General features: G+C 36.1%; 2 protein-coding genes across 4 annotated transcripts in view; both read left to right on the plus strand.

Annotated features, from left to right (window-relative positions):
- Positions 1–24,485, plus strand: part of LOC139114700 (uncharacterized) — a 426,568-nt gene that overhangs the window by 202,217 nt on the left and 199,866 nt on the right. The gene's annotated exons all lie outside the window — the stretch shown is intronic.
- LOC139114660 (uncharacterized) lies at positions 809–20,952 on the plus strand. 3 transcript variants are annotated; one of them, XM_070676516.1, is made up of 11 exons: positions 811–969; positions 2,315–2,578; positions 3,368–3,424; positions 4,372–4,458; positions 5,852–5,971; positions 7,881–8,117; positions 10,220–10,279; positions 13,246–13,365; positions 18,135–18,257; positions 18,914–18,962; positions 19,409–20,952. In XM_070676516.1, the coding sequence occupies exons 2-11, from the start codon at positions 2,423–2,425 to the stop codon at positions 19,504–19,506; spliced, it is 1,107 nt and encodes a 368-aa protein (XP_070532617.1). In that variant the 5' UTR covers positions 811–969; positions 2,315–2,422; the 3' UTR covers positions 19,507–20,952. The 3 variants fall into 3 exon arrangements, with proteins under 3 accessions (XP_070532634.1, XP_070532624.1, XP_070532617.1); XM_070676533.1 differs by lacking the exon at positions 18,135–18,257 and having other exon boundaries at positions 809–969; XM_070676523.1 differs by lacking the exon at positions 13,246–13,365 and having other exon boundaries at positions 810–969.

Below are 24,485 nucleotides of genomic sequence, written 5' to 3' on the forward strand. Positions count from 1 at the left end.
TGTTGCACTTCGCTTGTCACAATTGGGAATATGACCGTGTTTCACTTAGTTTGTCACATATACAAGGAACAGTGTTTTTAATCACTCAAATATACCTGGCTCGTATGCTGTTGATTGACACAAATTTTGGTAGCATTTGCCACAATTTTGAAAGTTAACAGACCGCTGTGAATACATGTGAATTATTTCGTTTTTATGGTGACGACAAACTTCATATATAGCAAAAAAAGATAAACATTTTAAAGTATTGCCCACAAGCTATCCGAAGGTCGGGCAAAGTTCCACTGCACATTATTGTCTTGAAATGAATATCCGGTTCACGTGAATTATCTGATGCCTGATATGTAATCAGGGATGTCACGACAAAAACAATGTACACAATGTAAGGGTAAACAGTTCTGTACCCCAGTCCTGATAAATGCAGGAATGCGACAAGATATGCAGTACTATGGGTTATCATGGGGTCAAGGCAAAAATACCGTGGACCCTTAGACTGCTGTCAGGGAAATTTCTCAAAGTGTGAGGACAACCTCAAGCTTTTCGCTTCTTATAGGAATAGTGACTGATGGGAAATAAAATGTGAAAGTTAGGAGTAATAGGACACATAAGGAAATTGCAGTGCAAATTATTACACGATACGAACCGGTAATTCTTGTGGAATGTCACGTACAGATGATCAGAGATGTGATAAGGAGGTGGCTAGGTTGAATTTTTTTCTCGCATATTTTCGATTACAACGTGGTGAACTGACCAACTTTATCTTAGCAACTAATGCATGCACCGAGTTTGAACTGCTCTCATGTCTCAACTATGCCGATATGATCAGTTGTGTGGTTGTTTACAAACTGTAATCCTAGTTAATCAAAGTTTAACACGATAATGGACTGAGCCTACAGACAGTATGCCTCGGTTGACACCCCTTCAGTTGCACAGATGACACAGGATTAAAATCACCTAACGTTGTTTACGGTGAGTACTAGTGATATGATTTTTTTCCAAATTGCGACTATAATAACTTTATACAATCAATTGAATAATAACTTTCTACAATCAATTGAACAATCTATTCTACTTCAAATTTTCTCTGCAAGATGATCGCAGGGCATTGAAAAACCGCAAGTGAATTATTCAATACGGTACAAAATCGTGAAAACGCCCTTCCCCTTCCTCATATCAACAGTATTGCGGAAATAAGATGACGTTATGCAAGTTTTATTCCAAACCTCCTTAAAGGGCCAGTGATGTTAAACTTCGATAAGTTGTTCATCATTTGTATTTTGAATATCAATTGCAATCTCTTATTCTACTCCCGAAGGAATGCTGAAACACACAGTATTTAGGTTGTCAACATTGCGTCTATATGTGCAAAGCACACTGTTATTGTTTACATTTGACTTCTAGTCCGAACCAGTATTCATTTGTCAACGATAACAATGCAGTTTACACATGTACAGGCTTGAGTTGACAAGCTGAATATTGTGTAATATCAACATGCTTTAGGTAATAGAAAACAATTGTGACTGGCCCTTTACGTAAGGCCAAGGCTTGCGTTTCAGTGTTGCGTTTAGGTTTATTGTCGTTGCCACTTTTATCTGTCGTTTTGTCTACTGGCGTTATTGTCTTTCTGTCCGTGCTTTATCTTAAAGTCCGAATTTCAGCATGTCTGTCGCTGTCCGTCTACTTGTCTGTCTCTCTCTCTGTCTGTTTGTCACACTTCTGACCTCTACCCATCAATCTTACTATCTGTCCCGTACATCAGTTTGTCTCTATTTTTGTGTCTACATATCTGTCCTCAGCAACTTTCGATCGCAGGCGTTTTGTCTGATACGAGTGCAACCTCATTAAACAGATTCAGCTTTGAAATAATTGAATAACGTGGACATATCTGCAAGACATTTGTTAAAGTAATCAAAACTTGGACTTTGGTTATAAGTCAAGGATCTTTCATTAGCCGGAGATCAAAGCCATGGGCCTCTGGTTCATAAAATTGGAAAATTGAAATAAGACAAGTTATTGTAAATCTGTGGTGCAGTATTTCTCACATACAAATCTATTTTCTCAGACTAGAAATAGCAAATTGCTAGCTAACTTTATTCTAAATCACACATCGTAGTTTGCCAGAAAAGGGGCATGTAGATGCATAACTCTTCAGTTATCTCATTTATTATTGCGACGATTATCAAGAAAATATATTCCCGATTCGCCTAGTTAATGTTGAATTCTGGTAAGTGCTATGCTGTAGATAACTGTTCCCACATAATACATTCGACGCTGATTAAAATTTATTTTCCTTTTTTTTTGCTATTTCCGTTAGCGACTTTGTAACGTCATCAGTCGACCTTTCGAAAGCAGACCGCCTGACGTCATAAGAAGTAATCGGCCGTTTCATTATTAGGAAGGAAAACGCAATCCGCCAAGCAAAATGAAATCATTTGAAAACTTTCCCTACATACCAACCGGAGTAATCGGAATTCTTCAAACAATCTCTGGTGCCTTTATTGGGTCATGTGGTATTGCCGGCATTGTACTGTACTGCCGCGGTAATTTTCCTGTGCTTGACCTGGTGTTTGGATGGATTGTACGTATGTTAATTCTTTCAGTTGTTTTATTCTTATGTATACTCTGGCGAGCAACATATGTATTTTGTTGACTGCAAACGCATACGTATATGACATTATCATTGAAGAAACAGTAAAACTAACATTTTATGATTTTTTCACCATTTTTGTTTTTAATGTCAACAATAATTTCTTATTCTACTCCTTAGCGCTTGTTGATATACACAGTATTCAGCTTGTGAACTCAGCCTGTAAATGTGTAAATTGTTTTGTGATTGTTTACGAGTGAATTCTGGTCCGGAGTAGAATTCCAATGTAAACAATCACAGTGAATTTTACACAGACACTCTGTTGATAAGTTGAATAATGGGTGTTGCGACAATCTTTGGAAATAGAATAAAAACTTGCCATTGACATACAAAAGAAAAATAATAAAAAATCATCAAAGTTTGCAGTACTTATAATCTGACTGTATTATCTTTCTTTATTATACGGTAATCGCGACAGAATGTTTATGACTATGATATATAACTGCATCATAGGCGAGGCAACCTTTGTACAATGACGATTTGGTCTACTTCTTTGTTATCTTGTCTTCCTGTTTTGACGGCGTTAATCGCATTGGAACTTTGGTCGACAAGTAAACTATGTTGTTCAGAATATCGTTGTGATGACATCCGTTTTACGTTTAGATAAAGTCGTATTAATTACCTTTAAAGACAAACAGGATTTGTGATTCTAACTGTCTGTTGACAATGTACTCACAGAAACCTACCGATAGCATTGAGATCCAAACATTTCTCTTTCAGATTTTATTGACGGGGTCCTTGGGCTGTTTGTCGACCACAAGAAATAGCAGAGGATATGTGAGTTACACGTGATATTACATTTAAATGCTTGTAAACATCAGTGTGATAAAAGGTGAAAAACTGAGTTTTGAGCGTGGATCTCGAGGTCAAAGGTTAAGACATCCAATAGGTAGCATCAACAAAATCGGTGTTGATCATATCGTTATTAGTTGCTTATCGTTACATTTACCGTCGTTGAATAATCTTTTTGGGACGGCATTTCTTCATTATCAGAATCATGTAACAAGGCTCAAACATAATGCTAGTTTTGAAACATTTTCGTTGCATATTGTGTCTTAATTATATATCAAATAATATGCAAATACCACTGCAAATATACCATTTCCGACAATTCTATAAGGCAAAGCAACCAGAATAGAGGATATTTTCTCCATCATAAGTGCAGATACCAATAAACAAGATAAGCCATGCATTGCTGAGGATATAAAGTCATAGGGGAATTCTACAAATGGACATTCGACAGTCTCTTAGAAGTAAAATAAAACTTCAATTTCTCTCTGAAAACTGACCGTGAAGGAATATGTAGTGCAATTTTGTGTGCAGGGGATTCACTTTAATAAATTTACAGTCAAGTAAATGTATATGCATATTCATTATGACACCAGATCAACCACAATTATTTCACAGAAAGTTTAATTTGCATTTATGACCGCCTTGCAAACAAGATGACATCTTAATTCTTTGAGTGCCAAAGTCAATTTTTGTTACTTTTATAAAATATGGCCAGTTCAAAATTTGCAATAAGGTGCTAGGTCCATTTGGTCCAAAATTATAAAAAATACAGAAAGATTCATAAAACATTTGTAAAATGTTGCACTATTTTTTTTTTTTGGGGGGGGGGGGGGTGGGTGTGAATCACAACACTTAAAGGAGTAATATTCAAATCACATGCACTACTTGTAACCTGTACCTGACCATATTCGTAAACTTACATTTTGTTTCAGGTCAAAGCTTCACTGGTTCTATCTATTATTTGTACAGTTCTTTGTTGTCCAATACTACTGATCATGAAATGGATATTCTTTTATCACGTATGTATAGCAATCTTTTGCATCTGTCTATTTTAGACCTTTGTACAGTTCTTATTGTTCAATACTACTGATCTGGAAGAAGGTATTCCTTACCACTTATTCATAACATTCTTTTATTACTTTTTATTGATAATCTTTTAGAGCCTTTTAAACGTTATATGATAAGTCAAAGGATTTAGATCGGCTTTCTCGATCTTTGACTAGAATGAGAACCTATAATTTGTACAAGGAAGATTACTTTTTTAGCTTTGCGACAGTGTGGTTACAATTTCGGAAAATTGTGTTTAAGCTATTCTACCAAAACAACTGTGGCTATGCATCAGATTGTCTAAAAATTTTGTCGTGCATCGAGCTAGAGGTAAAATAGTAACCCTGCAATGGAAATTAACAACGACATTTTCTAAGGGGCTAAGGAGGCTGTTCGCAGACGATCGGAATCAAGCTGTTAAGGTATAGAATGCGCCTTAGGTCAGATATTCGAACACTCAATTTTTTTCCATTCTTTTCTGATCTACCATTTGTTGGGGCTTCTTTTAAAGCCCTTTGAGTAAGAAAGAGCTTTGCCATCTTAGGTGTTTCAAAATCTTAATTTTATTTTTGCATGGAGTTAAGACAGGAATTGAGGTCATTTTGAATTTCAAAAATCAGTAAATCTTGACTATTTTTCTGTAGTCCCAAAATTTGCTTGGTGACCCCAGATTTTTATTCTTGATTTTAGAAAATGATAGCTTGAAGATTCCTTAATTGAGAACACTTTAAGCGAAAGTTTAACTCCTTTGCTTTCGAATCGCACACTACCTTAATAAGTCTGAAATATTTGCATAATGGCATGCAAATAAACTTTTCACAACACAGATTCTGTATGATGAGCACGCAAAATCCAGCGATTGGTTGGCATAAGTCTCGTCAGTAACGACCGTTATGAAAAATAGTCAGGTTGTTATCAACGTCTCGACTGATGAAAAAGAGATCGCCAGCTCATCCAGCCCGCTGATACAGTATCACCGTCTGTCAAGAAACCCAACGCCAACATTATTTGACGAGAATAGTTTTGCCCTTCTCTGCTCTAATGTGTTCGGCACACCTATGTCTTTGATAGTTTTCCAAATTCACCTCATTCTAACTTTTCAAGTTTGGGGTTAAAGGTATACAGTCAACTCTAATCTAAATATGCCCATATATGGTCAGTCAAAGGGGCGTTCCTTGGTATTCAAAATGTCCATGTGATGGCGCTGTTTTTAAAAGCAGCCACCCGCTTAAAATCTGTGATTGGTCGGATTTTCTTTTTCGATGTGTGGCAAAATTGGGAACAGGTGACAGTACATCTTTAACCTGAATCTTACCAAGTTCGATGGAGCATTGATTTACGCCAATTCTCTTTTGACTTTTACAGTACCATGAACGTCGATGCAGGACAATAAACATTCTCGTGATAACTGCTGCATTTGTATCGTTTTTTCTGGCATTCATCAATTCGGTTCTTTGTTGCTCCATATGGAACCCCGGAAGTCGGGTAAATATACTGATTTTTTATCTTTGTGATGAATTTATATTGTTACAAACGATCGATGTTTTATTAATAAATAAGATACATATTGTCGTCAAACGAATCATCGTTCTGCGGCTTGTTCTTTGCAATACCTTTAAATGGCTAGTATGCTAATGTTTGGTGATTTTTCATTATTTATATTGTTTATGTCAATTGCAAGTTATTATGCTGCTTCAAAAATGTTGAAACACACTCTTTGGCTTGTCAAAATATAGCGTCTATATTTTTAAATGCAATGTTATTGTTTACACTTGAATTCTAGTCCGGACCTAGAACTACTTGTCAATGATATGTATATCAACACGTTTTAGGGAGTAGAGCAAGAAATAAGAACGACATAACAAACGAAAATAACGAAAAAATCAAGAAAAGTTTGCTGTACTGGCCCTTTAATGTTATCTTTGTGAAGAACTGCTAAAAACGATCGATTTTTTAAATAAAAACACAGATAAATGTTGTCGTCGAACGAACCATCCTTCTGTGATTATTATTTGCAATACAAGAGCCAGTAATGCAAACTTTTGGAATTATTTCATTATTTTTATTTTGTATGTCAATTGCAAGTTCTTATTCTACCCAAAAAATGCTGAAACACACTATTTAGCTTGTCAAAATATAGCAACTACATTTGTAAATGCACTGTATTGTTTACATTTGAATAAAATTATTCTAGTACGTACCAGAATTCACTTGTCAACAATAACAATGCAGTCTACACATGTGCAGGCTGAGTTGACAAGTTGAATACTGTGTATATCAACATGCTTTGGGAGTACGACAAGAAATTATGGTTAACATTAAAACCAAAATTAGTGGGAAAAAACACACCAAAACATAGCATTACTGATGCAGTGTCTCATGCATTATATAGACGTACGTAGGGGCAGTAATGGCACCGATGTTTAAGTTGATGGAGAGTCATCCCTCCCTTTCATTACCGTTATGTTGCCCAAAATATTATGCCACAAAACCTATAAAATTAGATGGCTAGAAAAATAAGAGTTTGTTTACAGTATGTAGTATATACTCCAATGCTAACTGTGCTTGAATGAGACTTTTGACTCAATTTTCGCCACCATGAAATAAGCTCTTTCAAAATAAGCATGATATGAAGTATCACCTAGCAAAAACAGAAAGTAATTTCTACTCAAATTGCAAGGATTAAGAGATGAGATAGACATAAACATAAGTTTGTCATTGTCGATGTAATATACGCAAGTGTCAAATGGTACAGAAAGAGACTATTGTCAACAATTAATTTCTCAAGATAATATATGCAAACTCACAATAAACATTTCATTAGTTGAACACTATCCACGATGAGCGTAAGCAGTTCATCTGACTTTACGAAACAAACTTTTAGCTGGAATGTAAATTGTTTGTTCATAATCGCGATGATCTGTCACATGTCTCAATAATAATTCCTAACAGTAGCCAGGACTATTTCCTCCGCTGAAAAAATAATTTGAAAGGGATTGAGACTTGTTATCACAAAATCACACAATAACTAATGCAACCCTAAATCACTGACCTATCAAAAATGGCATAACCAATGAATTACGAGCGTGAAGGATGTCAACCATCAAAGTAGCAACACTAGCGTTGCGATCTTGGACGTCTGTTGATATTCATTCAAATTGACCGTCATTATTATTATTACATAGATTAGAATACCCAACCATAAAATTAAATAGTTTCATTTTTTTCTGAGAAACAGAGTGAAAGTAGAACTCATCCTTTATCATGTTAATATTTGTCACTCAAAATCTCATTCTACTTCATCTGAATTTTATGTCAATCAATTTGATCTGACTGTGGGACACGATTTGTGTGGACAAAACCTCTCACGAATTATTTGCATTTGTAACAAAAGACAGAAGACACAGAACTGTTGATACAGCCGGACATGCAAGATCAGCAAAGTTCAGCACAGATATCTGGATCAAACACAAGGAAATCGCCGCCCTTCTTGTACAGGACGACAATGGTCATTTGTGTGTGTCAAGTTGTGCTTGGACTTGCAGCAACTCTTGCAGGCAGTCTCGCAGTACGTCATTCGTGTTCACGCACGTGGGCTAATGTTGGGTTTGGTATATACAGCGGAGTTCCGGTAGGTTGATATATTCTTGATTCTATAAATCATTACATCACGCCTCTCGATAAAGCGTACATATCGATACAATTCGGTTGAACGTATTTATCATAATGTTATCCATCAAAAATATGGTCTGCTACGCTCATGTGACAAGGTTTATGAAACTTGTGGGATTAATCGGATGTGACGATAGCAATATTCAAAAAAATTATATTGCATCCTTCAGAAACCAAAAACAATATGCACAGTTCAATCCACACATTTGATTTTTCTGCACTGTATACCACAATCCCACACAACAAGTTTATAACTAGGCTGTCATCATGGTTAAGCGAGCTTCTTTCACAAGAACGGCAGTCTTAGGTAAAATACATTGTTATCAATCACAACTCAGGCTATTTTAGTAACAACAGTGATGCAAAATGCAAATACACTGACATGGAAGTAAGGGAGATGCTACACATCCTAATTGACAACATATATATCACATTTGCTGAAATGCCATTCAGGCAAACTATAGGCATTCCTATGGGGACAAACTGTGCACCGCTTCTTGCAGACTTATTTTTATATTCGTATGAAGCTGAAGTCATTCACCCTCATAGTTCTGGGGATAAAAGAGTTGCAAAGTTTTTTAATAACACCCATAGCTATATCGATGATCTGATTAGTTTGAACTATCCCGGTATTTCTAATTACTACCATCACATATATCCAGATGAATTAGAAATGAAAGAAACTACAGTTTTGAAATTAGACAAAATAAATTGCACACTAAGCTGTATGCAAAAGGGACGATTTTAATTTTGAAATCATTAAGCTTCCCTACTTAAACAGTAACATTCCATCGGGTCCAGCTTATTGTGCACACATTTCACAACTCCTGAGATACTGTAGAGCTTGTGATTCATATGAAGACTTTCAAGTGAGACACAGCATTTTAGTCTCAAAGCTACTAGTAGTGAGACAGATTTTCGCAAAGTTGGCTGGATCATTTTAGAAGGTCTATGGTTTTGTGGGTGTGGAAATCTTATGTCCAAACTGGGAAACTTAGAGGATGTGAGACAGTGTTCCTGGCTTTGACTCGCACAGTAATTTGGCAGCCAGCTGAATTACCATTCAATTACTTTGTCACATTTCGTTTAATCTAGACGGGTGTAGCATGCTAGTAGGGTACGCTTACTCATTTCGGACACCTTGTAACACCACTTAGCTAGTCATTCGAGATTGTACAGTAACTATTGATTTTGCCCATAGCCTCCTTTTTATTTTGTTTTGTTTTTGTTTTGTTTGTTGGACCTTGTGATTTACTTGCCTTGAATGATAATGATCGCTTGGACTGATTTGATGTTATATTATCACTCAATCACACATACAAATAAAAATGAAAGGGAACTACTGTTTATGGTGGAATATGAAGAGAATACCACACGTACATACGGTCGTTTCTATCTTCGGTTAAAGGCTGCATGTACTACAGAGCTTTTCAATTCGGTGCCACACTCAGTATAATAAGTAGTGTGGCCGACCCAGTCATTTGAGAGTTTAGGATATGTTTTGAACAACGTCTAGAAAGCAATTATATTCATACACCGTAGAAAATTGTTTTCACTTTGTTTCAATGATTCCGTACTCCATTGTTCCGCATTTCCGGATTTCATATTCCATGCTTCCGGTAATTCCACTCAACCCCTTCACGTCCGCCAAAAGCAAAGGTCGAATCATTTACATGAAAAAATGCTGTAAAAGCCAAAAGAAGACCAAGTTGGAAATGCTCATGAGTTTTCTTAGCATAGGCTAGGCCACATAACTTTGAAGGTAGCAATAAGGACACAGTGAGCTTGTGTGGTATTTGCGCGATATTTGGGCAGTTTCTACTTATTAGCTGGTCGCATTTTCACCTATCATAGCTTTAATTTGAAGGAAATGTCAAAGTTTTGATCACTTGGCTGTCGCTTGTTTAGGGTTCATTTCAGAACTTGGAAATACTGCCTATAGCCATCGGGGAACTTATTCAATTGAAATCTCAGACTGAAGAACATTTACTTTTAATTTTGCCGAAAAATCTTGTAGACCAATAGAAACCACACTTGTTAAAAACATAATTACCTTTTCAGATCGCAGCAGCGGGACTTGTTTCATTGATTTCAGCTAAAAAAAGAAGCAAAGGGAGACTGGTAAGTGCATGGACAGATGAGACGAAATTTAAACGTAAGAATATTTAACAAACAATAAAAGTTATCTTACTAGTTTGATGAGTTGAGTGTTATAGCTCAATGAGCAAAGCGGAACACAGCCATGTTGTGAAGGTGACAATCCGTGACATTATTCGGCCGACCATTCTTTCACCCTGACATCAAAGAATGACAGTCGAAATATGGGCAAATTTCATTATTCCGTAGGTTGACTCGACCATCTACTTTAAAATTGAATCAAATTTCGATCTTGAATGTGCTTTTGTAATGCTGTTTAAGAATAAAACGTTCAGCGCGGTGTCCTTATCGGCCAAACTAAACCCAAAAATAAAATTAGAAATTAGGTAAAATGCGAAATGCAAGTAAGGTGTTGGTTTTCCTAAGTATGCATAACGACGTTAATGACGACAAGTCAACTCTGTAGTCGCTATATAAAAGTTGAAAGTTGAAATTATAAATTAGAAATTGGTACCACATGATTCCAACTTAGGGAGCCTTCATTTTGGAGGGGATGGTTCGTTGGAAATCAGGGGTTTACGTTTTACAACACGGGTAGGGGTTGGTGGAGTTGGCGAGGGGGTCAGACATTGCAAAAGATATATTTGGTGAGACGTATTTTACAAAGGATTTTTGTAGAACCGTGGCTGTAACAACATATTGCAGGAAATATATACACAAACATGGATCAATGTAGCTTGAAAAAATTGAAGAGTTTGCTAACTATGTAGTGATGCAACTATCATGAATTTCACTGTGAATGTAAACAGCAGCAGTTGTCTATGCATCTGTGGCAGTATTATATATTATTGTCTGAATACATGGGTTTATGTGCCCGAGAGCAGGTGACAATTTGCCTGACGCCAGGAGGGCAAATTGTCTCCTGCTTCGAGGCCACATAAACCCATGTATTCAGGCATTAATATTTTTATTACATGCCTCTTCACAGTTAATGCTATATGACATTTAGTTACAGACAATGCATTCTCAAACAATTTTACAATTGACGACAAACATCAAACAGATTTTAACGAAAATCAAATTAGAAGTGCGCGCATAGATATTTTACGTCTAGCGTTAAGCGTCTACTTTGACGTCGAAACTGTCGAAGGGCTTCACTGGACCGGGTAACCATGGAAACCGGTCAGTACATCGTTCACCGGCCCGCTAACTCCCCGGATGTTCCAACTTAAATCAATGTAGTGATTTGCACTCACATCGAGGTTTCTAATAATATTGCCATACAAATCTTATAAAAAATATTACTCCTCCCAAACCGTCTTGTGCAAAATTTAAACCGTGTAAATAATTCAGCCCTACCCTTTAGTTCTACCCCTTAAAATATGGAATTGTGCTTAGGGAGCCTTCAGTAATTACAGCTGGGGGAGGATCGGGCAACTTTGGGGGAGGGTCACTTTTAGAAAACTGTCCAAGGGGGAGGGTCACTTTTTAAAAAGCTATCTTGGGGGAGGGTCACTTTTACAGAAGCTGATTTTGCAGCCTAACCTTCGACTGTGCATGTGATATTTCCCGAATAGAAAACCATCGGGGATATACACCGATTCTTTTAGATACATACACATTATCCACTAGCTTCACAAGCAAGGTATCCTACATTACAAATTAAACACCTTTAACAGTTAAAATTGATGAAATCCAAGAGACGAAAACATATAGAACAGGTGGCAAAATGTATATCAATTATCAAACGGCTATAAATTGACAGATGTTGATAGTTTTATATTGGAAAAAATTGTTAATACTTTCTTCATAGACTGTAATGTATAGTAATTCTGAGTCAACGTTTCGGTGGAATTCCAAAATCTAATTCCCTGCACACACATTGGCTTGTAACCACCCTAGTCTGATCAAGTACATTAAAACGAATTATTCATAGTTTCCTCATAGACTAGCATGTATAGTCAATCATCATTTTCGTTGAAATCCAAACAGCAAATTTCTTGTATACATATGCACATTTTACTTCCCACTTCAAGCAAAGTACATTTACATATATTATCAAATAATTATGAATATACAGATATAGCTTGCTTTGTGATGGGAAAGTTATCAATAGTGTGCGTAATAGACTCTCATGTATTATGATCTGATACTGTGGATCAAGCACCATGTCAGCCACATCTTGCCTTCTTACACTAGTAGTTGCGCAATGGAGCATTTTACCTAATTCGTAATTCCTATTTCCATTATAGATTACTAAGTTTAGCCGATGAAGATACCGCACTGAACGTGTTATTCTCAATATACAAATACAGTGTTGAGAAAGCACATTCAAGATCGAAAATTGATTCAATTGGTCATGTGAACCGATGGAATCTTGAAATTTGCCCCCATTTCGACTATCATTATTTGGTTTGAGGGTGAAATAATATTACAGATATATACAGATTATTTTGACTTTACACCATTCAATATTTCGATCGATATGAATACACTTGTGTTCACTCTAAACCATTTCATTGGTCATCCATTTGAAGTAACAAAAAAGCATTTTATTAAATTTTAGTTCAAGTTTATGTTATTTACTTTATTTATCCTTTTAATCGAAAGTAGCTCATAAAAACAGAGAAAATTGTCATAATGTAGCACTAGGATCACAAATTTCGAAAACAAATAATTCCACAAAATTATATTCTTCGCTGCATGATGTTGAACGTAGAATACTACATTAGGTCCAACGAGGCGTATGGATACAACAAGATCATAAGGATAGTGGAATAATGTATCATCCGAGTTTTCATTTCACGGGACGATGATGTGAAAAAAAATCACCCAATAACTTGACCTCGTGAAGCTTGGTATTTTAGCCCCTAGTATAAGAAAAGGATTGCAATCGGTATGAGAAGTAATGGTATGAGTATAGAGTCAACCCTCCCTGGTAGAGGGTACTATCAAGGTAAAATCTATAAAACCGTTTGTTATTACTTCAGATGGTCACAACATTGATAGTGTCAATTCTGTGCGCGGCATATCTTTGCCCTCTTCTGATCGGTTTTGGTATCTACGCACTTATTCACACAGTCAGTTTGTGTGGTGGTTCGTCTTGTTCGGTAAGTTGACATTATTCTCTACCTCTATTGGTACCCTTCTCAATCTTCTCGCTCTGTATCAGGACACTTACCCTGGGACATTAATATACAGATAATTACCACTATATATTATTGCCTGAATACTTGAGTTTATGTGCCTGAGAGCAGGTGACAATTTGCCCAATGCCAGGAGGACAAATTGTCTCCTGATACCCATCTATTCAGGCAATAATAATTTTATTACATGCCTCTCAACAGTTAACGCTATATGACATTTAGTTACATACAGGGCATTCTCAAGCAATTTTCCGATTATCATATACTACATTCGAGTGCCTGTGTAAAGCTATGGTAGAAAGCGCCCTCAGATCCGTGCATTTTTTTACGTATCACGCCCCGGCCCGGAGCCCAAATATGGGCAATCGCGTGCATTTCTGAACGACCTCGATTCTGGTTACTACGCGCGTTGCCATCCGCAAACGTTCCATCCGTATACAAAGCCAGCGCAAGATTAGGGAAGCGTCTACTCACTCAGATCGTAGTGGCGCGTGGCGACAGTGTAGCCGCGCTGGTGACATTGGCTTGTATTTCTAAATTCTTGTGAAATCCTGTGTATACTAAGTGGCGTGCCTGTTCAGAATAAATAACAATAAATTGACATCACGCTTTTGTCCTTTTACACCTCGATTTCAGCCTGGATCTCGGTTAGTCACGGATTAGTACTCATGTTGTTCTTCGCATTCTAGAATTCTGCAGGTAAACAAATGACGTCGTTATATATGTCTGTCCGCTACGGCAAGCGGCCATCGCTTTTCTGAAAAATTACATAAACGGCGATTTTTTGATATCGCACGCATTTTTATCGCCTATACAATGTTAAATATAATGTATACTACATATTTATCATTCCATAAGGTATAAGATAAAATCTTTACGGCCCTGATACGGCTTTTACGGCGCCGCCCTTAGTCCCATGGCGTACGGGCCTTTGCACGCTCGGACCCTTCCGCAGTACGACCTCGGGCAGTAAAAGCCGTATCAGGGACTGGCCAGTTTCTTCGGCCGTGGGGGGGGGGCGGTGGATTATTTTTGGCCGACGTCAAAAAGTGTCTGACCACCCCCCCCCTATTCCAAATTTTGAAAAGAGGTGACCCCCTATTCCAAATTTCGAAAACAGGGTGCCCCCCGCACGCGGAAAATGTAAAACTAAAGGTGGACATAAATATATATGCGTTGTACAGAAATGGATGTCAATCATTAATATCAAACGGGAAAAAGCAGTAAATCAAAAACTTTGATGGTTTTAAGACTTGCCAGCCATCCAATTAAATCTCCTGAGGAGCCATAGAGAGGCATTTTAGCCAAATCTGATGTGTGCAGTGTCTGAGACGACCTTTTCTTGTAACACTGAAACCATAAAAGCACAGCTAATAATGACAAAAACTGCCTTTTTAACTGTTATTTTGGTCATATAAAAGAATCATTCTACTGAAAACCTGAGACACAAAGGAAATCAGTTGCATCAATGACAACGAAAGATATCTTGTCATTTTTCTATCTCTAAAATAAGTCACTGTATCAAATATATATTGTGAAATATTTGTGAATATTGCTTTCTCATACTGAATTCTCATAGAGAGAACAAAAAAGTATCAGGAATTTGTCACACTTTCCATATGAAACGCGGATTTCATAATGGTACACTTTCACTTAGCAAACATCAAGATACCTCTGGCATATATCTCTGATTTATTTAAGTATGGTCCCAAAAGGGAGCGGAGAAAAATATGAAACATCCTGATATATCTGATATATATGTTTTACATATTAAAGTCATGCACAGGAAGGGCGTGCTGAAAAATGTGTGATATATTAAAGTAATGCGCTCGAAGAGCACGCTGAAAAATATTGAACATACAGATATCTCTGGTATATGTATGTCTGATATGTTTAAGTCGGGCTTGCTGAAAAACATGTCTGATTATTAAATTTACGCGCCCGAAGAGCGCGCCGAAAAATTCAACTGGATGAAATTTGTGGCTGACACGATGCATTTTAGGCAATGATGATGCTGTGTCGAAATTCAAAAACACACTGACCCCCCCCCCCCCCAAATTGGGCATTTCAAAAACATGATGAACCCCTTCCCATCTCCAAAGTCAAAAAGTGGGTGACCCCTGATGATTCTACCAAGGCCGGATGAACTGACCAGTCCCTTAAAGATTATTATCGACCAGCATCAAAACAGATTTTAACGTACGTCAAAATAGCATTGCCCGTATGGGTACTTTACAGCTAGCATTAAGCGTCTACTTTACGTCAAAAACGTTGAAGGGCTTAACGAGTCCTATTAACCATGAAAACCGGTCAGTACATCGTTCACACGGCCTGTTAACTCCCCGGACATTCCTATTCAAATCAATGTAGTGATTTGCACTCACATCAAAGGCATGTAATAACGACCAGTTCGGTTCTGGGTAGAGGCTTGCTATGGTATTAGCACACTTACCCTTGGTCACTACCATACAGCAGATAGATGAAGACTATAAATATATATATATATATATATATATATATATATATATATATATATATATATATATATATATATATATATATTATATATATATATATATATATATATATATATATGTTAGGACAGTCTCTGATCAATTTCCTATTATATGCTGATGATCTTGTATTAATTTCAGAATCAGAGGCTGGCTTACAGCGTTGCTTTGATAAACTTCATTCATATTGTAATGACTGGAATTTAGAAGTCAACACTAACAAAACCAAAGTCATTGTTTTCAACAAGAATGCTAGGGCCCTTCGTCATAGATATAACTTTTATTATAATAGTATGAAATTAGAAATTGTTCAAAACTACAAATACTTAGGCATAGACTTCAAATGTAATGGGAATTAAGTTTGACATTGCAAAGGAGACTCTATACAAGAAGGCACTGAAAGCGTTCAGCTAACATAAATATTCATGCATGGATTCATATTTTTGACCATGTTATTAGGCCTATACTAAATTATGGATGTGAAATTTAGGGAACTGAGAAATATTCAGATAGGACACCAATTGAAAAATTGAATCTTAAGTTGTGTAAAATACTTCTCCAAGTTAATCAGTCAGCAACAAATTTAGCAGTGAGAGGTGAGATGGGCAGGCATCCTCTTTTAACTTTTATCAAGAAAATGATGGTTAAATATTGTATAGAACATACACTAAGAAAGAAAATACTTTGATCCATGAGGTGATGGTATTTTGTACTAACAATAACATGGCCTGGGCAACTGCAATGCAAGAAATTACAGGATTGGAGAGTGTTGGTAATTTTTGGCAAAATGATAAACATAGTGTGAAAAACTTAACAGATAAGATAAGTAATGACTACATTTTAAAATGGAAAAATGAAGTTAATGCAGAAAAGACATCATCAGGAGAGAATAACAATTACGCATTTATAGAAAGTTTAAAACAGATTTTAAAAGGCAAAAAGTATTTAAGCTGTATCAAGGATAAAAATGACAGTAAATACATTACCAAACTGAGAATAAGTGATCATAATCTGATGATTGAGAAAGGTAGACACATGAGACCAAAACTAAAAGCTGTGGACAGAATTTGTAATAGGTGTGATACTAACTCAGTTGAGGACGAATTTCATTATATCATTTGTTGTCCATGTCATATGCAATCACGACAAAAATTGTTAGACTCGAAAGCAGTCAACAATGAAAACTTCAACAACAGGGATTTGCAAGCCAAATTTTGCTACATAATGAGCAATACAGACAGCATGATATACCTCACAACATTTATCCAAGAAACAGATATTTTTTAAGATTACCCAACATTTCATATTCTGCATAAAGTTATATCTTATATATATATATATATATATATATATATATATATATATATATATATATATATATATATATATATATATATATATATATATATTGCTAGACGTGGAACTTGTCGTGATTACTCTACAGACTGTTTCATGCGCTTGGCAATCGTCAGGAGACTCCTGACGATTGCCAAGCGCATGAAACAGTCTGTAGAGTAATCACGACAAGTTCCACGTCTAGCAATACCTATGCCCTGCGGAAACGCATCGAGCACTATACATTGCCTGAATTGACACCAAGCCACTGATATATATATATATATATATATATATATATATATATATTCTTCATATATCTGTCTGGTAGTGACCCAGGGTAAGAGGGTAAGTATATATATAGTCAAAAGTAGTTAAACCGTTTAAATTCACTCGGATGGAAATAGATACAGCAATGATGTAAAGTAACGTCATGAAAGTGGGAGCAATATATCATTATGGGTTCTCTATGATTGTGTCATATGAATGATGAAGATATGACATCAGCAGGATTAGTTTATAACAATTAGTATCAGCAAAGAAATAACATCATCAAAATCTCCTAGGTGTTCATCAGTTATTTACCGAGGCGACTGTTTCGGGATTTGAAACAATATAGTCAACTGCCTTGGCTCCCCAAGCAGTACTGATCAGGTATCAGGTACTGATCATATATATTATATATATATATATATATATATATATATATATATATATATATATATATATTCAATTTGCAATATTATTGTTGATATATAATAATATTCTACTCGAGAATAACGTTTATCGTTCATAAACATTATATTAAGCTATTATTTTCTGAAAACTTGAATTACTATTGAAATGGCCAACACCTATTGTTAATACTTTCCTCATTCACTACAGACACATTGTATAGTCTTGGAAATCATCTTGATCTCAACCGGAACCATTTCAATGGTATTGGCTATCCTATTGGCAGCCATGCATTGTACATTTTGCTCTGCACTTTACGCTACGAAACCTATGGTATGTTATGCTGTTGTCTCCACTGACTTTATCATGACAGTGTATTCGAATGTGTTCATTTGTTTTAATACAATATTATCTAATTTTTCGATAAGCTATATTCTGTATTTGCATTTTATGTCCTGTTTCAATATCTAGGTTGTTGTCACCGCAGAAGCAGTCATATAGCAGTCCTCAATCCCTGGTTTTCGCATTAGTGAATGTTGACATTGACTGAAGCATGGTGTTTTCAATCAGTTTAAAATCGCAATCTACGGCATGCAGTCACCCAGCGGAGAAGCAACAGACAGAACCACTCGGCCAAATCCCCACTCTCAAAAAAGAGTGGTTCAATAACTGAACTAGGTTGTGCACAGTTGGTCAATTTGCCCAGAGACGAACCTAATAATAAACCTGCCCTTTCACCTTACCTTTAGATCAAAAAGTGTCCGTGATTAGTCAGCTAGTGTTTACGTCCACATATCTATAGGTCAAATACTTTTCATCTGTATACCTGCTACCTGTCAGGTAGTAAGGCTGTCTGTTCGTCCCTCTATGTCTGTTCTTCTAAGAGTATATTTTTCCCCTGCTTGTACATACTGTCATTTTGAATTTCTTGCATGTTTAGATTTTATTATTTGCTTTATGCCATTTGCATTTTGGTATTTTTATGGTAGGTGATGGTAGTTTCAGGTGACGAAGATATAATGAACCTGCTTCAAGGAGGTGAGACTTCTCGAAAACGTTTAAAATAATTTTACTTTTCATAAGAGTCCCTTTGTCATAGTCAGTAAAGGGAAGGACAACGTTTACCGTGACGGTCTTTGGGGTTTTTTTTTTCAAATATCAAAAAGTTTACTTTTTCTTCATAAAGTTAACACAGGGATGGCAGCCATTTTTAATTTCAATTATCGGTAAATCTTCAATAATTTCTCTGTCCAGTTACAAAATTTGCACGGTGACCCCTGATTGTTATGTTTTATTTTGAAAAAATAAAAAAAATGTAGAAAGATTCCTTAAGGAACATCTGAGCAAAGCTTTAGGTCTTTCACTTCGAGGCACATACTACCTTAATTGTAGTCAACAAGAGTATCTCATTGACAATCATTTGATCGAACCAAATAGCTCAGGTTGTTGCGTCTGACTCTCCACTGTACTTTTATTTACCACAGGATCCCGAGGGGGACAAGTAAACAAGATTGAAACCATTTCGAGCAGCTTGGAAGTTCGGAATGATCACATAGTTGTCGCGGAAACAGCTTTCAGTTAGCACAATCATATCCGAAAAAAGTCAAATTTGAAAGAAAAAAGATTTGATACAGAGAATTTATGAAAATAATAGGGAATCCCAAAATATGTTTCCTCACTGTTTGCATATAAATAGGAGAGGATGAAATGTTCCTGTCTTCAGATTGAATGTCCATACTAAGATAACCTTTATTAGACCTATTTTGGTTTAATATTGTAGTGACACAACGTGAAAGAAATTACTTTTTTGCGTAAGTTTTTTGCTATATATCTTGATTGTCTTCATCGGTTTTTAGATATGTTCGATAATGACGATAACTAAGTATTATTATTATAACATTTTTACCGTTCAACACGATTGGAACTAATTCGGGTAACTGGATTTTCATATTTTTTAAATTTCTCAAAAGCGTTAGGTGCCAGATAGTTGAATGTTGCAATAATACAAATTACTTAATCAAGTGTGTAATGTAAAAAGAAAAGCAGATGAGTAAATTGGAATTACTTCACCATCCAGTTATCCCAAATTAGTTCCAATCGTGCTGTTCATACCTTTAAAAGTTAATTATTAGTTAGACATCATGTTACGCTTCGAAAAATTGATCTAATCGAATGTTACTAAATTCATCATCTTTGAAATCTTTGAAATATGTACATTTTTTACCAACTTTCGATATTAAGGTAGAATGTGCCTTTGGAGCTCTTTTAAACTTTTACATTTTTTAATTCTTTTCTGATCTCTCACTTGTGGGGCTCATTTTAAAGCTCTTGCTTGGTGTAAGAAAAATGTTCACCGTAGCGGTTTTTACACAGGAATGGACGCCATTTTGAATTTCAAATATCAGTAAATCTTTTCTGCTGATTCCTTTAGTACCACAATTTGCACAGTCACCCCCTCTTTAAAGTTCTTCTTGATGATGAAGTAGAATGCTTAAAATATTCCTTTCGGAAAAATTTTAGCGAGAAATCACTTTCGAGGCGCACACTGCCTTAAGCTTGTTTCTGTTGTGGCAATCTTACGCCAAATGGGCGAAATCGGTAGAGAACCGAGAGGGCGTTTTTTCAAATTTGAAATTCGACTGCGATTGCTCAGTGAGCCTTTGAGTTACGCCGACGTATGTGCATATATATTCTTAACCTACAGTATAAACAAAACATCATCGCATTTTTAAAGCACTCTCGATGAACTTTTCAGCGACTCAGTCAAATGGTCTTCATCCTTTTTCGGCAAGCAGCAACTATTTACAATCTTAAAAAGTCAACGACAGCATTGCAACATAACATATCATTACGAACATGAGTCCTTCATTACTTCCTATATGAAATACACAATTTCAAGATAAGTCATGCAAGATGTTATAATTTTTGATCGGATCAAGTTCAACCGTTAGTCAATAATGTTTTCATGTATAGATGGCAACTTTTAACTTTATTGATTATGATATGATGTAAATTGACTATCACTTAATTTTGTATATGTGAATTTTAACCTCGGTGAATCGTGAAGGTAGAGGATAACCATTGAACTACTAGTAATTCTTTCTTGCTTCCCTTCATAGTCGCTGTGCTTACCTCAGAGAACTACATCAATATTGAAACATCAAGCCGAGATACGATAGTATGTTGAATTCTTCCATAAGGGAGCGTTCATTTATTATGGCTGAGGTGGACCGGCAAATTCTTCCTGCGCATCAGTCAAAATAAGTGAACCGCTACCCATTGCACAAAAAAATTGATGGCCCGCCTTTTAAGATGACAAAATTTTCATGACCTTCCCCCTCACACTACTTGAGCAAAGCTGCGCACAGAAACACCCGGGGCAATAGAATAAAAAAAAAAAAAGATTTCTGCATTTTCAAATGACCCTCTTTACAAACTCACAAGGTGATAATGTTCAAAATTATATCTATGCCTTTATAGATATTTAATAATTGACATAAGTGTACTTAATTAGAATAGGGTTGTTACTTCTGGTATGTGGACAAAAATGACTTTAGAATTTCACCAAAAATGTTCATCCACTATATCTTAATAATTAATTCATTCTTTTATAGGTGTTTGATAATTGATACAAATGTACTTGATTCAAATGGGGTATTTGAAAGTTCAGATGTTGACAATAATAATGATTGGAACTTCACCTACAAGTATAACTTCACTTCTCATCGTACTAGTAGTCTACAGGTAACGGTTAAATCATTTTCCTGACTAAACTTGCTATATCTCTAATATGTAAGTTATAGGAATTGTTCATTGCCCTCAGTGAGCTTGATATACAAAAAGTCCAGATGCTCATGTTTCAGAGAATGAAATCATGCAGCAGATAATTTTTATCCCCAGAATATTTCTGAACATTGAAACTGCTTTTTGACGGGACGGATACAAATGAAAATTGATTGAACCCCCCCCCCCCGCTGGATTTTGCCTGCCTACCGCCGGCCGTAATAACTGAACGCTCCCTAAGATCGACGCTTCAGGCAGTGTATGCGAGGAGATTGAATATGTGATCAAGGGCTACTGACTGATTACTTATAGTGGGAGTTGTTGACGATAGCAGCGCATAATTGTATCAATTTAGACCACAAGCCAAAACGGATGATAAAATACGTTTGTATCCCTAATTTGTGTTCTTTATCACCGTGTGTTCATGGTAAAGACATGGAAGGTGTTGGATTGCAACTTGCAGAGAGCAACACCAGACGAGAAGGCGACTGTACTAATTTCTGATTGCGAACTTTTATTGCTGAGCAACGCCACAGTAAATAATTAAAGGAAAGGGAAATTACCGTTAAAATAGCTCTTTGGCTAGACAGGCGGTGCGATTTTCGTGTATCAGCTGGCAGAGGGGAAGTGAGCGAGCGATCTGTTATAATCGGCGGGTAGAAATAATCATTCTTTTACGCAGCAGCCAACTTGGAGAAAATGTCCGACCAAGCGGGCGGACAAGAAGTGGAATTCTGCTGTTTGCGAGGGGTTGAGGGTAGAGTGAGCTCTTGGAATAGGGAGAGTGACAATGGATGATGTCTTATGGAAGATGAGGAACGCAACTGGACAAAATAATAAAGCAAGGAGAATTGTGTTCCCATATCAAAAGCATGTGGCATTTCTGATCAGGTATAACCTTTGAGCTGATCGACTCCTAAAATAGAGCAAAGGTATGTGTAGGCTACATAATAAACAAACATATTACAAATTTAGTAAAATTATTGAAATATATGATTTTGCATGAGTAGGCTAACGCAAAGACCTACATCAAAGATCACTCTCCAAGTGAACCGTGATCTGTAGATAAATGCAAAAATCGTATGTTTCTACAGCCTAGGCTATGTCACAATTGTACTTTTCATCAAATACCACATTAGTCTTGCAAACCGTTGGAAGTCCGGGCTTGCTGTATCGATGACTTGTTAAATATTTTGAGTGATTGGAAACTTTTTCTTTGGTCAAGAAGTTCATGACCACTATTTTTCATAACGGTCGTTACTGACGGCATGTATGCCAATAACTTGATTTTGCGTGTTTATCATACAGAATCTATGAAGTGATAGGTTCATTGGCATGCAAACATGCAATATTTCAGACCTACTAAGGCATAAAATTTCGCTCAAATTTCCTAAAGAAATCTTCCGACCATTTACTTTTAAAATCAAGAATAATGCGGGGTAACCGTGCAAATTTTGGTAATAGAGAAACAAATTACCCAAAAATATATTTAACCGACATTTGAAATAATTAAATGACCGCCATCCCTATGTTAACTCAATGAACAAAAAATAAAATTTTAGATTTTCAAAAAACAAAGATGGTAATTGAACGTTTTCCTTACTGTAAGGGCTTCTAAATGAGCCTCAACAAGTGTAGATCAGAAAAGAATTGAAAAAATTGAGTGCCCGGATATCTGACCTGAGGCCTATTCTATATGTTAAAAGCTTGATTATGATTGTCTCCGACCAGTCGCCTTACCTCTTAGAAAATGCCCTTATAACAAATACTTGCAATTGTGGGGTTACTATTTTACCTCTAGGTCATGCAAGACAAAATTTTTAGGCATTCTGTGCATAACCACAGTGGTTCTTCAGGTTCTTGTAGAAAGGATTGAAGAATTTGTCCGAAATTGTAACTACAAAGTAGGGAAGCGGAAAAACGTGATCTTACTTATAGAATTATGGGCACTCCTTCAAGTCAAAGATCGAGATCTATTTACATCCTTGAACTTTTCATATAACGTTTGAAAAGGTCAAACAATTTTTAACAATAGACGAATACAAAAAATTGTTATAATGTCGTGGTAACAAAATCCACTTTATGATCAGTAGTACTGGACAACAATAATCTGTACAAAAGGTCTAAAAAGTTAACAATAGGCAGATGCAAAAGATTCTTACACTTACTTGGCAAAATAGCCATTTTATGATCAACAGTATTGAACATCAAAGAACTGCACAAATTATAAATAAGACCAGTGAAGCTTTGACATGAAACAAAATGTCTTGTATACGCGGTGAGTACTGCACATGATTCGAATATTAACTCTTGAAGTGTTGTAATTTTTCCCACTAAAATCTTATTGTAATATCTTACCAATTTTCTTTTTACGAATTCTTCTGCGTGTTTGTATAATTTGGAGTCAAAGGGACATCACATTTGATTGGCTACACCTTACTTGCAAAATTTGGCAAAATCTGAAATAAAGAGGCCGAGGTCGTATGAGCTAAAAATTTCACTTATCAAAAACCTTCACCTATATGGTGACCAAACCCTACACTGTGGGCTCTGTAAATACAATTTTATAGAAACATTTCCAATGGTACCTCAACGTCATAAAGTGTTATCACATTATTGTCATCAATCGGTCATGCTATCGAGAAAAACATCACATCAAAAATGTGAAGTAGTAATAAGGGCTCCGCATTTTCAATATAAGTCTAACCAACCAGTCGAACAAGTAACATATCTAGAAGTGTTATTTTTCACCGATTCAACGCGTCAAATTACTTGCAT

Source organism: Ptychodera flava, chromosome 2, assembly GCF_041260155.1.
Source record: "Ptychodera flava strain L36383 chromosome 2, AS_Pfla_20210202, whole genome shotgun sequence".
NCBI classification, from domain to species: domain Eukaryota; kingdom Metazoa; phylum Hemichordata; class Enteropneusta; family Ptychoderidae; genus Ptychodera; species Ptychodera flava.

What these genes read in the sequence shown, in the direction of transcription:
- LOC139114660 (XM_070676516.1), top strand. Translation starts at nt 2,423, where the DNA reads ATGAAATCATTTGAAAACTTTCCCTACATACCAACCGGAGTAATCGGA. An exon ending in CAAGAAATAGCAGAGGATAT is followed by an intron (nt 3,425 to 4,371) that starts GTGAGTTACACG and finishes ATTTTGTTTCAG; the next exon opens with GTCAAAGCTTCACTGGTTCT. An exon ending in AAAGAAGCAAAGGGAGACTG is followed by an intron (nt 10,280 to 13,245) that starts GTAAGTGCATGG and finishes TTATTACTTCAG; the next exon opens with ATGGTCACAACATTGATAGT.